The following is a 17,116-nucleotide window of genomic DNA, read 5'->3' on the forward strand; positions in this document are numbered from 1 at the left end:
CTTCCCTCCCCCACGAGGCTGAGTCCCAGCACCCCAGATTGTCGTGACTGCCTGGGATTGGTGACATCTCCAGTGAAATGTGTTGGAGCATCAAAACAGAGTGGGAGAAGCACAGCCTGGCTCTGGGAGCCAAAAATAGGTACTATCAGTTCTGAGCTGAAGCCTCCCTTCTCCTTCCCCACCCAGCCCTGCCTCCCTGGCACGTGCAGCACATAATCATGGTGTTCCCATCAGACCAAAGGAAAACCACATTCCTAAAGCAAGCAGGGCATGAAGTGGTGGCCGTGCTTTGGAGGCAGAGAACGTTAGGACATGGATTCTAAATTAGGGAACATCAGTGGTGATGGTTTGCAGATTTTCTGTGGGGAATGGGTGTAGAAAGGAGCACGGCTCATCTCCTGCAGTGCCATGTGGAAAAGCATCAGAGGTGCACCATAAAATGGGGAGCTTGAATGCCCTTCATTGCACAGTTGCTCAAATCCTTGTAATTGAATGAGTGATGAATGTAGCATGTTGGATTTCTCCCTGGATCCTTTCTCTCCGTTATTCTGTGACTGTGAATCTCAGTCATGCTTTCACCTGTTTTTTTTAAGTCTGTCCATTGCAGTATTTGTCCGCTTCTGCTAAACCCTAAAAGCTCAATTTCATTTAAAAAAAGAGATCATTTGGGAAGGGTGAAGTTTGATTCACAAAGATAATGCTCTTTGAAGGTGTCTGCTCCTTTGGCAGTGACTGATTCAAAGCAGTTCCATTTCAGAATGTCTGTTCTGCTGCTCCCAAGGCCATGCAGGGAGGAGGGATTGTGAGAGGCCGTATAAATCAGGGGCTGTTACAGGGATGTCAAACACAACTGCACCACGGGGTGCTAATGGTGAGCAGGTGAGGAGTCAGAGCAAGTCAGAACCAAAGAAGAAAAGCCACAAAGCTCCTGTGTCTGGTTCTTGATGCTTCCCAAAAGTGCAGTGTCTGCACACTGCTGTCTGTCCTGGGAAAAGCGCAGGCTGCTCCTCTGATCCGTATCACGATTTCAAAGTGCTCCAGTAATTGGATGAGTAGGTTTGGTGGGAACATCTTTGGTTCTCAATTCTCCCATCAGGAAAGATCTAAATGAAGCTATGTGAGCACACCTCCAGCCCAGGCTGTTTTCCCATGTCAGTCCTCTGGATTTGTGCTCACCTGAGGCAGTGGTGACCAGGCCACTGGACACACAGCAAAGGGCCTGTTGCATTAAACTTCTATTGGAGTGGAGGAAGAAAATTTATAATCTTCGTGCATGCAAACAGGAGTTTCCTCCTTTTCCAGCAGCAGTTAAATCCCAAAGCTCTGACTCCAGTGAGTTCCTGAGTGCTGGAGTAAGAATTAATTTGGGATCTTGGTGTGCAGCTTTTGGAGAAGGGGCCAGTGCTTGTGCTTTCCCCTTCCTCAATCCCATGAGCATTCCAGCTTTCCAGAGGTTCCAGCTGGCTCTTCCCATGCAGACTCAGGCTGTGTGATGGACCCTGAGGTTTGTGGGCACAGAGCAAGGGGGATGCCATGGGGGAACAGTTTTCTCTCCCACAATGATGGTGTGACCTTCACAGCTTCCCAAACGCCTGTTAGTCCAGGAGAGAAGCTGAGCTTGAACCAAAATGAAGCTGTTAGAGCTTTAAACCAGGCCATGAGACTGCCTTTGTACAGAAGGACCTGAGGCTGGAGGAAGGTTTCAGGGGAGGGTTGTGAGCCAGGATGGTGGATGACCACGAGTCCGTTGGACAGGCCGTGCCTGTGCATGTCCCTGCGAGCACATTCCACCGTGGTTTCTGCACCAGTTTTGGTTATTTCTCAATATTCCCACTAATATTTCGTGTATTTATCTTGGCTGTGGGGAATTTCAGCAGTCAAAGTGCTGACTCTGATGTCCTTCTGGGACATTGGCTTGGGACAACCCAAAAGTTTTGTGTGGGCCTGCAAAAAATGTTCTGCCCACTGGTCTCCAATCCCAAGAACATTCCTGTTTTCTCTGCAGATCCTTATGCACAGCACTGATAGAAAGATTGCATTTGTGTAGAGGAATAACCCAACAATTACAAATATTACTTATTTTCCAGGACTGTGGGTCACTAAAAAGATGGGACAGGAAAGACTGAGGTGCAGCTGGGTAACTCCAAATCCCTCCCAGTGGGGTTTGGTTTCCCTTCCAAATCAGGCCAAGCAGAGCCTGCTCCTCCTCCTCAGTCAAGGGAGTGTGTGAGGAAGTGGGAGCTGAGAGAAAGGGGAATGTTGGCTGTTGTCCTCTGGAAGGTTTTAATGATCTTTAGCTTCCATACAGAAAGAGGCTCCTTCTGGAACCAAGAGAGCTCCTCACTTGAGGAACAAAATCAAGGTCAGCTGCAGCCCTCGAGCCCAAGATTTACCTTTCTCAAGCATCTCACATCTCTCTGGACCCCAGGGTTAGATGTTGGGAAGAAATTCCTCCCTGTGAGGGTGGGCAGGCCCTGGCACAGGGTGCCCAGAGCAGCTGGGGCTGCCCCTGCATCCCTGGCAGTGCCCAAGGCCAGGCTGGATGGGGCTTGGAGCACCCTGGGACAGTGGAAGGTGTCACTGCCCATGGCAGGGAGTGGAATGAGATGAACTTTAATGTCCCTTCCAACCCAAACCATTCTGGGATTCTGTGAATCCTCTCAGTGCCCTCAGGCTGACCCTGTTATTTGATTTCCTCTTTCACTTTACTTTAGTTGAAAAATGAAGATTTTTTTTGTGCTGTACCTTCCACCCTGGCTCTTGAAAAGTTTAGCAGTGACACTGGGGATCACCATGGAAGTATTGCTGCTCTCCACTGGAAAAACAAGGGACATCTAAGGCTGCATCCAAGCAGAGTCTGAAGTGAAATGCACACAAAATTTAGGCATCTTAGTCCAAAATCATGATCCTGGAAAACCTGCTCTTGGCTTTCCCTGCTGCAGGAGCTGCCTGTGCAAGGCAGGCTCTTCACCCTCAGTGTTTAACTTCTTCCTCTGCCATCTCCAAGCCCTTGAAGGGATGTCTTCCCACACAGACCTTTCCTGCTGATGAGACTGACTGGTATTTCTCCCTAAAACACTTGGATCAAAATGGTCTCAGTCTGGTGGCAGAGGGCAGGAGCTGCTTCTGCTGGGCTGCCCATGTGTCCCATGGCTGGAGTCCCCAAAGCCAGCTTGTGTCTCTTTACCTGCTCTTGAAAAGGCCAAATGACCACAAGTCCCCTGTCCAGGAAATATCCCATGCTCAAGGCCAGCCCTGGAACTCCTCCTAAAGCTCCTTTGAGGGCCCTTGCTCTGCACCTCTTGGGAACAAGGAGGATTCCCATGATTTATCAACATCTCCTGCCCAGGGGTTTGTGTGTTAACTCTGAGTGACATCATCACCTCATGCCAGTTTGGGGCACCAGGGAGGCCCCAACCACACTGCAAACAGGGCAGGGGGCACAGATGGAGCTGAGCAATTTGGGGTTAAACAGCCTCAGTTATTTGGGGAATTCAATCCTGGCAGCCAGAGCAGTAAAGACAGAGAGGTGTCACTTCAGGGTGCTCGAAGTGGGATGGGGAGAGCAAAACTACACCCAGCTAAGTCTGTAAGTCAAGACTAAACTATCTCTAATTGCAGCCAGGTGAAACACTTGAGTAGACAGTCTGCAAGTGCTTTACAAAAAGTGGAAAGCAAAAGCTTTTTGCACAAGCATTAATCTTGGTGTCTCCCTGGGGTCAGCTGGGAGTGCAAGGAGAGAATTCAGCGCAGTCAGCACCGGGCTGTAAAGATCTATGTCCAGCTTTGCATTTCATTCTGTTTATCTGGGCTATTAATTAGCTCCTTTCAGCTTCCCTGGGAAGATCTGTGTGCTAGGGCTCCTGAACACTCATAAAGATCTCTCATTGATTGCTTGGGCAGCTAAATTGGGTCGACACTTCTCCACTCAGAGGTGTCTTAACTTTGCATCCTTTTCTGCTGGGCAGGAATACTGGGGATGACTTCAACCTTCTCAGAACCCTCTTCTACACATTGCTTTCCTAATTTCATCCTAGGTATGGCATTTCCATTACAAAGGAGTTGTGTTGTTGAGCTCTGCTGGTCTGGGTCTTTCAATAGCTGATCAGAGCTTCTGGTCATGTGCTTGTGCTCTTTTCCCTGAGAACAAAACATCCTCTGCACAGATCCTGGACTTTCAAAGCCCCCAGAACAGTTCAAGTGCCAAACACAACCCCAACAGCAGCCTGAGAAATGATGTCTCCCAGTGGGGCTGTTGAATATGCACAAACGTATGGTCTGTGTTCCAGCGTGCCTGTCAGAGCCCTGCTGCTGCCTCCAGCAGAGAAAAATATTTGTCATAGGCCATTTCCCCCCAAACTTTACTGCTTGCAGGAAATAGAGAATGTTCTTTTCCAACATATTTATTTGTATTTCACTGTAATCACAAAGGGTTGTGTTTTCCCCCTTTCTCTGGTGACCCAGCAGGGTCCACTGCTGGCAGTTCTGTCATTATCTCTCACTGAGCTCTAAGCTTTTCACCCTTTCCTCTGGTGTCAGCTGCACTCCAGGTAACAATTCCATACAGGAGATGAGCTTTAAGGTGGGTGTTCTCATTTCAGATTTACTGAAAATTCCATACAGGAGATGAGCTTTAAGGTGGGTGTTTTCCTTTCAGATTTACTGAAAATTCCATACAGGAGATGAGCTTTAAGGTGGGTGTTCTCATTTCAGATTTACTAAGCACCCTGTGAAGGTTTTCCTGTTTTTTAAAACCCCCATTCTCCTGTTCAGGTACGTGGGGAAGGTGTTCTGATGTGAACAAGGCTTTCCAACACAACTGCTGCTAATTTTAACCACCATCTCTTTTACTGTCTGTGTTTTCCCATACATTGAACAAGGGAGCTCTTTGGTCAGAGGGAAATCCTCATTGTGGGAGTGACTTAGAGCAGTGTCACTGCTCAATCCCCAAAGTCTGTGTGTAGCTTTTTGTTGGGGTTCATTAAGTTCCTAGAAGTTCGTAAGTTGGTGTACAACTTGAATATCTTTATATTGATATCTTTATATCTTTATATTGATATCTTTATATCTTGAATATCTTTATGAATAACTTATCTTTGTGGTTTGGACCCTCCTGCTGCAGTGTCACCCCACCCAGGGATTTTGTGCATGTTCCAGGCTGTGTTGGCATTCTCACATTCTTGATCACAGAATCCCAGAAATGTTTAGGTTAGAAGGGACCTTTAAGACCACCTTGCTCCACCTCCTGCCATGTGTGGGAGCACCTTCCACTCACTGTCCAACCTGGCCTTGGACACTTCCAGGGATGGGGCAGCCACAGCTGCTCTGAGCAACCCCTGCCAGGGCCTCAGCACCAAACAGCCAAGAATTTCTTCCCAATATCCCATCTAAACCTACCCTTTGGTGTCAGTTTTAGGTGAAGAGCAAGATATCTTACCTTAGTCACATTTAATGGGACAGGCATCATTCACTTGTCTCAACTGAGAATGAGTGAAACCTTTCATATGTCAGAGCCACCTGTAGCCAGGAACAAGACCAAGTTCTTCCTCTCCCTGGTGTGGAAGCTGCTCACAGCAATCTCAGTGCCCTTGTGTCTGAGTTCCCACTGCTCCCTGCCTCTTCAGGAGCCTTCTGGAGGCACCACTCCCCAGGCACTGCTGCATTTGCCTGAAATTGGATGCAGAACCTAAAAAAAAAAGAGAGAGAGAATAAGATAACAGGAGTGGTTTTGAGTTTTTTCTTCCTGATGTCTTTCACTGGTACTTTTTACAGCTTTCTTTTTAAGCTGAACATAATTCATGAACTCTGCTCTTTAGAAAAAACAAGACACGTTAACAGCAGTAGTAGCAATAAACACAAAAACAAATGTCAGTCACGCCATTCCTTGTGCTCCCCTGTGCTGCCTCCTCCGAAGGCAGCGGTTCCCAGAATGTCCTGGCAGCCTCAGGAGTGGTGGATACCACAATGACAGCCCAGAAGGAGCAGCTGATCCAGGAAAACGCTGGACTCCCATCAGGAAACACAAACCCAACAGATCATGGACTGAGCAGCAGCGTGGAAGGGGGTGAGAGGCAGATTGCAGCCCTTTGGGACTGGGAAAACAGGAGATTTGTGAGAAAGCTTTTCTCCCTCTTGTCAAATCTCTGTTATTTGTTACCTGCCTCAGAGGGCTCAGGGCTGAAAAATACCATTGCTTTGCTTCACGGAATCTAAATGTCCACATGATACAGACATAAAGCTCAATTCCTGCTCAGCCCTCACCAAAGGGTTTTGGTCACGGAAGGAGTCTTTTTGAGAAATTGATTTTTGTTGAATACCTACACTTCTGTGCTGTCAGACACTTCTGATAACAACTTCTGATAGCCTGAACATTTTTCTTGACCAGTTCCCCACTTTTAGCAATATAAGTTTGTTCCAAGCATCTGAATTCTCTCCAGTTTTTGGCAGTGATGCTTTTTAGCTGAATTCCTCTGGGAATGTGAAGGCATCTTGGCTGTGCACAAAATGTCCACTGCCTGTGTAGCATAAGAGCATTTTCCTCCCAGATTCCCCTGCCAGCACGTGCCTTCACTATGGGAGGAGGAGGAAATGCATTTCAACTTTTGGTCCTTCTAAGAGCATCCCTTAAAAAATGTGTATTAGAGCAGAGGGAGCAGGTGGAGCAACATTTACCCTGTGGTGGTTTCTGGTCACAGGGAACCTGGATCAGCACCTTCACCTCTTCTTGGGGCGGTGCTGTTCAAACCCCACTGATCCCTCATGGATTCAACTCCCCACTTTTCATTTCCTGCTGCTCCCTCTGCCCCATTCAGTGTCTCTGAAGGCCTTGGTGTCTCACTTGGACACAGAGTCCCACTGTGACCTCTCAGACACGTTTCATATTTCCCAGAATCAATAAGTTCCTCTGCAGTTCCAGGAACAGTCGATGAGTCCCGTCAGGTTCCCTTAGGAGGAACAGAGGAGCAGCCTAAGGATGACATTTCTTAGGGAACTGCCACCCAGGCATATTTATTGTTTCAAGTCCTCTGACTTCAGGGCTCAGGCAGGGCCTGCAGCCTGTAGCACTCATGTAATTTGATTTTAGACCTGCCACTGAGGTGCTGAGGGAATAACAGCAGTGGTAGAAGCCCTGGGTGACAGCAGACCCAGCAATCCTGACGTGCAGTGCCCAGACCTGTCAGGGAGATCTGAGGGCTCACAGCTCCATCACCCCTGTTCCACATCCCATCAGAGCCCCTGGTTTGCTCTCCTGGCTTTGATCACCAGCCCCCTGGGATGAGCATGGAAAGGTGGGGGAAAGGTGGTGTTTTTGCAGAAGTATTGCCCTCAAGGGATGTTTAAACAACAACAAAAAAAGTGAAATGAATGTCTGTGAGAAGTGTCAGATTGGAGCTTGAGGAGCCAGACTTCACCTGTCTGAAGGCTGCCCTCATTCCCCCTGCCAGAGCTCTCATACAGCACCATTCCCTGGCACAAAGTGTGTTCTTTTCCTTTCCCTTTCCCTTTCCCTTTCCCTTTCCCTTTCCCTTTCCCTTTCCCTTTCCCTTTCCCTTTCCCTTTCCCTTTCCCTTCTCCTTCTCCTTCTCCTTCTCCTTTTCCTTTTCCTTCTCCCACATTGCTCAGTCCTGTACCTGAGAAAGAGTCAGACTGTGCTGATGGGGTAAGAGGTTGCATTGGTAACACCAGGAAGGAATGTTGGCTAATTCACCCTGGTTTTAGAGACGCTTAAGAATTGCAAGAAGTTAGAATGATTTTAAAATAAAATGTATGCAGAATGAGTGAATAACTCTTCTTTTAAACCAGGAGCTGCTGGGAACAGAAGCTTGTTTCTCTCCTTAGCAAATCAGGGCTGCACCCTGCTATTGCTCTCTGGGAAGGGACCTCCATGCTCTCCTCTGGCAGCTGCATCACCAAGGCCTTGTCCAGAGTTTTGCAGCATTCCCAGGTGCTGCAGCACAACCTTTCCTGGCAGGAAGGTGATTTGGGAAGCACCATGATCACAGTGTACAGGTCCTGTGGCAAAAGAATCTGCCAGGGCTCCAGGCATCCTTCTGTGGCACACTATGAGCTTGGCATGGAAGCCCTTTGTAAACCAGGTCTTGTTCTGAAAAGTTGAATTTTACAACTGTTCAAGTTTTTCCCTTTGTCAGATAATGTGGTAAAAATGAAGTCCAATATTTCCTCCATGAAAAATCCATTTTATTTATAGGAAATTCCTTCATAGCATTTGAAAGGGTGGTGAGGTTTGTCTGAGCATTCCAGCTGGAGGAACCAAAGCCAAAACTGTGACTTTAAAGGGCTGTCTGAGAGTGCATGAACAAGATTATTACAGCAAACAGGACTCTGTCCCTGTCCCAACCTATTGTCCAATGTCTTTATTCCTTCCTGTTTCTGTGGTTCAGTGTCCCTGTCTTCACTACATCACAGCACTGACTGATTTGAATTGTTGAATTAGTTTTGAATTGTTGAATTAGTGGACTGAGGTAATTTTGCTCTTATTTACTCTTCCATCACAAGGTTCTGATAGCACTCTGTGCCTCCAGTTCTGCCATTTAAAGCAGAGGGACACTTCAGCCACCATGTCCAAGCAATGACTCCTGGAATCATTGCTTCTGTATATTCAGTTTAAACACCTGAAATCACAGTCTGAGATACAGAGCAAAAGGAAGGACACTGTGGGAGTTGTGGGTGTTGACACACAAGCCAAGTCTGTTTGGTGTCAGGTTTTATGTGTGGACTTGCTCATGTAACTCTGGCTGATCTGTTTGTATCTCTCACAGATAATGAGGCCTTTTATTTCCAGTTCCAGGAAACACATGTGATTCCAGCTGTATGACCCAGCACCTCAGCTGACCCTTTCAGGTGTCACACAGAAAGGGCCGGGCTGTGCTGCTGCTGGTTCCTGCCATGGGCAGAGGTGAGGTTTGTGAGGTGTGCTGGGATCCCCAGGAGTGATGGGCTGTGTTTTCCAGGCATCCTTTACTGTTGTTCTAATGTTATTTCTTTGATTTCCCAAGCCCAGAGGCAAATGACCATTTCTGTGTGCTGAGCATCAATTCTTTCCCTTTTGTTCTTCTCCTTTCTCCACAGTTTTCCTCTCACTTTGAATTCTCTCAGTCTCACTTCCCCTGGCACGGGAGAAAAGGTGGTGGTGTTTACAGAGCAGGAGCACTGGGACTCAGGAGATGTGAAAGGTGGCCCTGCTGCTCTGCCTCCAACAGCTCTCCATGGTTCTGACCTCCTGTCAGGATAACCTGCACTAAAACCCCTCTGCCTGTTCCTGTGTGATCCTACAGTGTCTAACACAACCTCAGGGAAGACCTTTAGGCACTCCCATTATATGAATGAGAACAAGATTGTTGGTGTCAGTAATTAACATTCTTGTGGGATTGTTGGAAAAGCTTTGGGATAAACACCACCTGGAATCCTTGCCTGGCTTATGTGGTTTTTAAGAAGCAGAGGAGACTGATCTTGCTCACACGAGAGGGCCTGGACCATCTGTCTCCTCTCTTACTGGATGTGCAGAGTCTGTCAGGCCAAAGATGAGTTGTTGCAGCTCAGGGAGAAGTGGGACATGGAAAAGTGAGGGGATGGTCAGTGTGTCCCCAGTAATGATCTCATCTGAGAGCAAGGACTGATGACAACCACAAAACCAGGAAAACACAGTCCCTGTGAGCACCTGTGGCACAGTGTCAGGCCATGACAGGCTTCCAGAGATGAAATCTCACCCTACTGACATGGATGACAAAAATCCCATAGACTGCAGTAACATCAGCCTCTCCCCTTAGGTGTTATCTGCATTTCTCTCCTTCTGGATGCCCAGAGACCCATATCCCACATCATTATGCACTTCCTGATAACACATGCATAACCCTTTTCTTTCAAATTGCTGATTGGATTCCAGTAAGCCCTGCCTTTTGGATTCTAGGTTCTCTCCATCTACCTCTGAAAACCCTAAATAAACAAACATTGAATTAGACCTCAGCAGCTCCCTTGCTCAGCAGGGGAAGCCTTTAAGTGCATTTTACACCAACTGCCCTGTTTGTGTTTCAGCCTCTGTCAACCTGGCACTCAGGGAGCTCCACCTTCCTCTCAGCCTTCTCAGGGAACTCACCTCAGTGATTGGAAGGTCTGCTTCCATTTATGGCCCTCCCTGATTCCAGCGAGGAGCTGGAACTCCTCATGACCTCAGGAATGACAGAAGTACATGCTGGGGATGGAGGGTTTCTGGCATATGACCTGCTAACCTAGAATTTGCTTGGCAAAGTCCAGAGGATGACTTTTAACCTCAGAGCAGTTTGCAAAACCACATCTGTGAGCAATAAATGTAAAAAATAAATGAAAAAATAAATCTAGCTCCTATTGAAGGATGAAAGACAGCACACCTTGCTAGGCACTGCTGCTGGAATCAGGATGGAGATTGGGAATAATTGGACAGGCCATGTGCCAGATGTTGTCCAATGCCTCACACAAGGGAGGCAGCACAGCAGGTTAAACTGAAGGTATCTCACAGCTCTAAGTCTTAAACTTAACGAGCCACGTCTTTATTTGTGCTGCAGCCCCTTCTTATCCCAAATTGCCTTTACCAGCTGCCAGAGGATGCCTGGTAACAGCAAATTCTCTGGATAACAATAAATTGGTGTAACGATTGAGTGTCACCTCACATCCTGCTAAGCAATAGAGAAATCACGATGAGAAAAATAGGCACGAGCAGAGTGGCACTGAACAGTGCAATCCTAATTCCATCACCCTTCTTGTGGGCCACAGATAACCCAGAGCAATTTGCAGCCGCTCTGAAGCGGCTCCAAGTCTCAGCAGGAGTCGGGAAAGCTCCGAGCAGCCTCGGGACTGAGGAGTCGCACAGATCAGGGGAGTTGTTGTTCCATAACCTTGCCTCTGCACCAAAACCAGGGGGCTGCTTTGGAATGGGAAGCACTCCAAGCAAAACACGAAATTTTAATCACTGAAATGAGGGTCCTCCTCTGGCTCCCTCTCTGGAGAATAGTCTGTCTCTGGTGATCGTGCACAGACTCCCAAAGAAGGGAAATTTTGGATTTAAATCTCGACGTCAGCGTGTGAATGACAGCGTTAAATCTTGGCTGTAAGGCTGAGATATCTCCAAGAGGAGAAAAACACTTTTTCCACTTAAGTGGCTGAGGTAGAGGAGGTAAATATATTGTCTCCCACTATTAAAGGGCGAGGAAATCATTTATGCATGTGTGTTACACCTTTGCACCTAACAGTGGAGTTCTTTTTTAAATTCAAGAGTCTAAAAGTTTAGAAATAGCAACATAAAGGTGGCCTATGCAACTGTAATTTGTCCCTTCCATGCATTTGCATTATGATACAGTATTTAATTATAATTAGATCACACGCTGTTCTTTCAACAGGTTCCTGGCCTCACTCATTGTACAGAATAGACTGTGCTCACTAAGTAATAATTTTATTTTCTCCTTGCTGTTCACTGTGTGGCCTGTGCTTTATTTACAGCAGACTATTCAAATATTGTTCTGAAGACAGATTTATTCATTTCCTCCCGAGCTTTTCCATGGGACTCATCACTATGGTATCCAAGTGCTTCACAAACTCTAATTCATTTTCTCAACACTGTAGCGAGAACTGGTGTTGCCCTTATTTTACAGGCGAGGAACTCGGGTGTACAGACAGAATAGTAAAAAATATCTTTTCATTTCAGAGATCCAATTAGAAATACTCAATGGCCTGATTTTGTCAGAAAATAGAACATGGCCAGGCATCTAATTGAGTCAGAAGTTGTAGAAATTCTCAGTTATTGCAGATTTATCTGCAAGACTTCTTCATTTCTGCAAGTCAGGCTTCAAAATGTGAGCCCAGGCACCTGGGCAGTGCTGACTGCACAATCAGTGCAGCGCTGGGCAGGCCTGTTTAGGGAGGTCTGTGCTTTGCAACCCACAGATTCCAGAGGCTAAAAATCCTTTCTGGGAGCAGCACTCACCTGCCCCACCCACAGTGCTGTGCTTGCTTGCCCAGCAGTTCCTCACAAGGTGCATAAAATACCCACATCTGATTTTTGCAGTAAATGAGGTGGAAGTTGTTGGGGTGCTTGCCTGGGTTCCCTGACCTTGGTTCAGTGTCTGAGCCTGGCATATCCTTGTGCATTGGTTGCCTTTATCCTGGTGTTTGATAACTGGGGAGTGTGTTACAGTGCAGCCTTGAGTACTGTTGCTTTATTGAATATGTGCTTCTTTCCCATGTAGAGATAACCCCAGTAATGTAATCCTGAGCTGACATCGATGCAGGCCATCAGCAATGTGGAAATTTCCCTCTGTGATGAGGGATGCCATGGCTGGCACAAGCTGCAGCACTCCAAGGGGGTGAGGTACATTGTCAGTGTATTTCAGGTACTGCTGACTGCTTTCCAGGTGGTCTGCAGTCCCATTCCCAAATCCTCACCTTTCTGCTCTGCCTCCCTGCCCCAGTTTCTGTCATTCCCATTACTACATCACTATCCCAGTGAATTCCCTCTTCCCACAGGCCCTGTTGCATCCCACACCCAGCCTCGGGGTCCTTTTCCCAGCTCTTCCATCTGATCCCCTCTGCCCAGCAAGCTCTCCCTCAAACCTTGTCCAGAGCACAGGGACAGCTCCCAGTCCTGCCAGGCTGCATGTCCTCCTCCCAGCAATTTCTCCCATTTCCACTCTGGTTTAAAGCCTTCTCCCAGCCTGCCTTCCAGACTCCTTCTTAGGAGCTTTGCTTTATCCCTCCCTCCAGGCAGACCTGTTTTTCCTTCTGGCTGCTCATTCCCTTTCACCACCCTGGAGAACCTGTCTCTCTCCAGAGCCTCTGTGCCTGCCAACTTACCTGTCCCAGCCCCAGTTCCTGTCCCCACTGTGTGTTTTTCAAGGAGCTTCCTGCTCTGTGTTTCCCAAGAAGACTGGAAGGACAGGTCTGCCCTTCCTACCTGCAGACATGGCATGGTCCAGAGCAGGCAGGAACTGGAGCTGCAGGTCCAGCCCTGATCCCACAGCCCTGGGCTGTGCTGAGGATGGAGCTGCTGGGGAGTGGGAGCACCAGGAAGCTCCTGCCAAGAACCAGCAGGATTTCAGGAGGGTTTTCATAGCAGGGTTCGAGGGAGCACCTCTGACAAAGTGACCACTCTCATTTTCAGGCTAGAAAATCCCTGACAGAAGGAACAGAAGGAGAAATGTTTATAATTTAACCCAAGGTATGAACTTCAGATGCCTAAATTTCAGCACAGTGGTTAGTCTGGCCCTATTAAATGCGACTGAGGGCAGGATTTTATGATGGGAATTGCTAACCAGCTTTAATAGGAGTTACACTACCAGTCCTGCCTTTTAATCACCGCTTCCATTTTCAGGATAAATTGCAGCTGGTTGCTGGTAATCCTTGTGGCATATCAGATAGCAGCATAGCTCGGCAAGGGTAAGCTGGAGAAACCCAAACATCCTTCTGAGGAGGTAATTATTCCATTGTGAAAATGCCCCGGGATATTTTTAGTGGCCAAACCCCCTGTTTCCTGACAGAAACATAAAATAATGAAGCAAGCTTCACAAGGAGAGACGCCTCAGACACCTGTATTAGCTGGTGCTTTGCAGTCACGTCAGCGTTTAATTCACTGTGTGCATCCCTGTATGGCAGAATCCACACCTGCGTTTGGGGCACTGAGCAGTCTGCCAACCTCTGCCTCGCACAAAACCCTCTCCATAAACAAATCTGCAAATCCTGCTGGATCAAGAAGAATTTCACGGGAATATAGAACTGCCTGCAACAAGAGGGACACCCTTGCCACACACACCGAGGTTATCAAGGGAAACTTTTCTTAACAGGAGTCTCACAACCAGCGTAAAAGCCTGGATTTTTGGAACAAAAAATTTAAAATTCGTTGTTAAATGTTTTGCAACGTGTTTTGCAGGGGATGTACCCATGTTTCATGTCCTGCGGGTCTGGCTCTCTCCTGGTTACCTCCAGCCCCAGTCCCATGTAATTTATGTCCTGAATGAGACGATTCAATTAGTCAATAATAAAATAAGCAAGGACATCGTGTGCATTGTAAAAATATAATTTAGTGGGAAACAAGCTGAGATGGAAAAAATATCAGGGTACACTCCATATGATTAATGAAGGAGGAATGTATATTTATAGTTTTTATTGTGTCCTTTCTAAGGACTGGATGTGGCAGTAGGGCTGGAACGGGCTGGTAACGATGCGGCATTCCAGTGATTTGGATTTGAATGGCAAATGCTGTATAAAACTAATTACCCCCAGGAGGATGAAAATACATCGCATTTGCCTTTTCGGAGCATGTCTGGCCTTTTCTTCACGTTATTTATCTTTGAGAAGCATGTTTACTGGGAGAGGCGGCATCCCGAACAGAGCAGCAGAGTAGCTCCCAAAGAAAACAAGTTTCCGCAAGTTATTTTTCTGCATTTAGCTCGATTTCGGGTTTCTGGGCGGCTCTGGATCGCTGGTAACCAGCACCATGGCAGAGCAGGGCTCCCTCTTCCCACACCCTCCGGCTCGCCACATAGCGGGGATACCCGGATTGGTGCCGAACCGTCTGGTTTTCCATGTTTTTACGTGTGGAAAACGCGCAGGTCTCGCACTCATGCTGGGCTGGTTCAGGAGAGGGGAAAACATGGATTTATTGCCTTAAACCCCACGAACTTTAGGCACCGAACGCCGGAGGGGAAGGGGGGGTGGGGGGCACAGCGTCGCCCCTCAGGAGAGGGCGGCGGCCCCGCCCCTCCCCGCGCGCGCACGCGCAGGCGCGGTGGCGCGCGCGGGGGGCGGGCGCGCGCACACCTGGCGCGGGGGTCGGGGGCGGGAGGGGAGGAGCGCGCGCATGCGCGAGGCGGGGGCGGGCGGGAGGCGGCGCGCGCCCCGCGGGGTCCGTGTGAGGGAGGGACGGAGCGAGCGAGCGGCGGAGCCCGGCCCGCGATGGAGTGAGGGAGGGAGCGCGGCCGCTCCGCCCGCCCGCCCGCCGCTCTCCCTCCGCCGCCTCCGCGCAACCCGCCCGGTAGGGAAGGAAGGCAGGAGGAGCCCCCCCGGGGGAGGGGCTGGCGCTGGGTGCAGCCCGGCTGCCGGGCGCGGGGAGTGGAGCGATGGCGGCGCGGAGAGCCCGGCGGCTCCTCGGCTCCTTGTGCATCGCCCTTCTCTTCGCGCAGTCCGCGCCGACCGTCGCCGCGGCGCGGAGCGGCTCCCGGAGCCTCCTGACGGGTAAGAGCGCGGCGAGACCCCGGCGGCGGCGGGCGCGGAGCTGTGAGGGGGCGCGGAGGGGTCCGGGGGGCGGCGGGGCCCGGGGCGGCCCCGGCAGGGCGAGCGGTGCCGAGGGGCTGAGCCCGCTCCGCTCCCCCCGTGCGGGCACCAGCAGGGGCCACTGCGAGCCTCGGGGAGCGGCGGCGGTGCCTCCCCGCGAACAAGGGACATCTGGAGCCCCGTCTGCGGGGGATTGAACGCTTCACCCACCTGTGCTCCCGGCTCGCTGGTACCGGGGAGGGGAGCCAGGCACACCTGAGGGGGATCAGCCTTGCACCTCACCGGTGAGGGGAGAAGGGCACACCTGAGGGGGATCAGGCTTGCACCTCACCGGTGAGGGGAGAAGGGCACACCTGAGGGGGATTAGGCTTGCCGCTCACCGGTGAGGGGAGAAGGGCACACCTGAGGGGAATCAGCCTTGCCATTTACCCCTGAGGGGAGCCGGGCACGGGCGGGCTCTGTCCCGGCTCGGGAGGGCTCCTGGAAGCGGCACGGACTCGGTACCGGCAACCTGTGGAGAGAGAGGAACTTGCCTGGGAACTGCCGCAGTAGCCCAGAAATGAGCGGTCTGGCAGCGTTTCAGCCGCGGTAGTTCTCACACCTTTTACCATTGTTGTCTTTAATGGTCCATGATTGAATCCTGGTTCTTTATAGGCTACGGAAAACGTAATCTCAGCCAGGTGAGGCAGGAGAAGGCTCTCTCAAAAGCCCTTGCATGAGACCATTAATACCACAGAAGCCTCCTTAGCTTTGCAGCGATGTTATCTGCTCGTTATGCCAAATGCTGGCTTTAAAAAGTAACTTCTTTATTTCCTTCTTGCCAGCAATAAGCTAGTAGGATGCTTGAAAGGAAATCTGGTCTCGAATGCTGAGTGCTGGGATTAAAAAAAAAAATACCCCCTGTAGGTTGATTGAATCCTGGTATTTTAAGAGAGAGCTTTGTGCAAGTGGAATATGGAAAAAACTGCTGGTCAAATTCGTGTTTTTTAGCAATTTGGGAAAGTAAGAATGGTTAAATTGTGACATTGAATGGTGTGATTGTTCTGTTTCAAATCACATCAGGCAGGATCTTCCACGGTGGTTCTCATCTTAGGCACCACTGATGGAACCATGTGAGCTAACTCTTGTTGATGGGAATATTTTTATTTATCCTCTTACACGGTACAAACTTTGCAGATTCCAGGTCTGAAGTAGATTTTTTTTTTCTTTTGAAAAATATTACAGTTTAACTCAATCTGCAGAACATGTGTAACAGATAAGTTACTTTGTTATGTGAGAAATCTTGCCACGTAGTGATTATTTTCTGATATTCCTGCTCTCCTGACAGCTCAGTGGTCTTATGGATGTGTTAGTAGCTCTTTGCTAGTTTAAAATAATCTTTTATGGTTTGAGGAAATCAAATTACTAGGTGAAGTTCTGTCTGTTGGAGCCAAACATGTGAATTGAGTCTGCAGAGGGGGGATGATGTAGAATAAAACCTTCATTGGAGCAGGAATTTAGGAGTATCAGTGTGGAAATCTTGGAAGTTCAGGTGAGCTCCTCCTCTCCATGGATGTGTCCTGTGGGGTCCCTGGGGAGCTCCAGGAGCTGGGCTTTCCCTGCCTGAGGGTGTTTGCGCCAGTTACTGAGAGGAAAGGGAGAAAGGCTCTCTTAGCTCTTTGTCTCAGTAAAGAGCATGTGTAGTGGATGAAGTTCATTTTAATTCCCATCTAATTGCCAGTAGTTTTTCTTTAATCCAGGATGTTCCACGTGCTTTTACATGGGCAGGTGCTCACAGGAGAGGGACTTGGGTGCAGCTGTTCCATGGCATGAGTTCTCCTGTTGGAGTTCAGATGTGAGGGGGCAGTGCTGGCCTCTGTTC

General features: G+C 49.0%; 1 protein-coding gene across 10 annotated transcripts in view; it reads left to right on the forward strand.

The window, feature by feature from the left end:
• Positions 1–14,892: 14,892 nt before the first annotated feature.
• Positions 14,893–17,116, forward strand: part of NEO1 (neogenin 1) — a 183,220-nt gene continuing 180,996 nt past the window's right edge. For 8 of the 10 annotated variants that reach the window (XM_064722704.1, XM_064722711.1, XM_064722714.1 and 5 more), the window contains exon 1: positions 14,893–15,216. In XM_064722704.1, the coding sequence (XP_064578774.1) occupies positions 15,102–15,216 (115 nt within the window). In that variant the 5' untranslated portion in view covers positions 14,893–15,101. The remainder of the gene's footprint in view (positions 15,217–17,116) is intronic. The other 2 variants (XM_064722713.1, XM_064722708.1) reach the window with 1 other exon arrangement.

This window comes from Zonotrichia leucophrys, chromosome 10, assembly GCF_028769735.1.
Source record: "Zonotrichia leucophrys gambelii isolate GWCS_2022_RI chromosome 10, RI_Zleu_2.0, whole genome shotgun sequence".
Lineage (NCBI taxonomy): Eukaryota > Metazoa > Chordata > Aves > Passeriformes > Passerellidae > Zonotrichia > Zonotrichia leucophrys.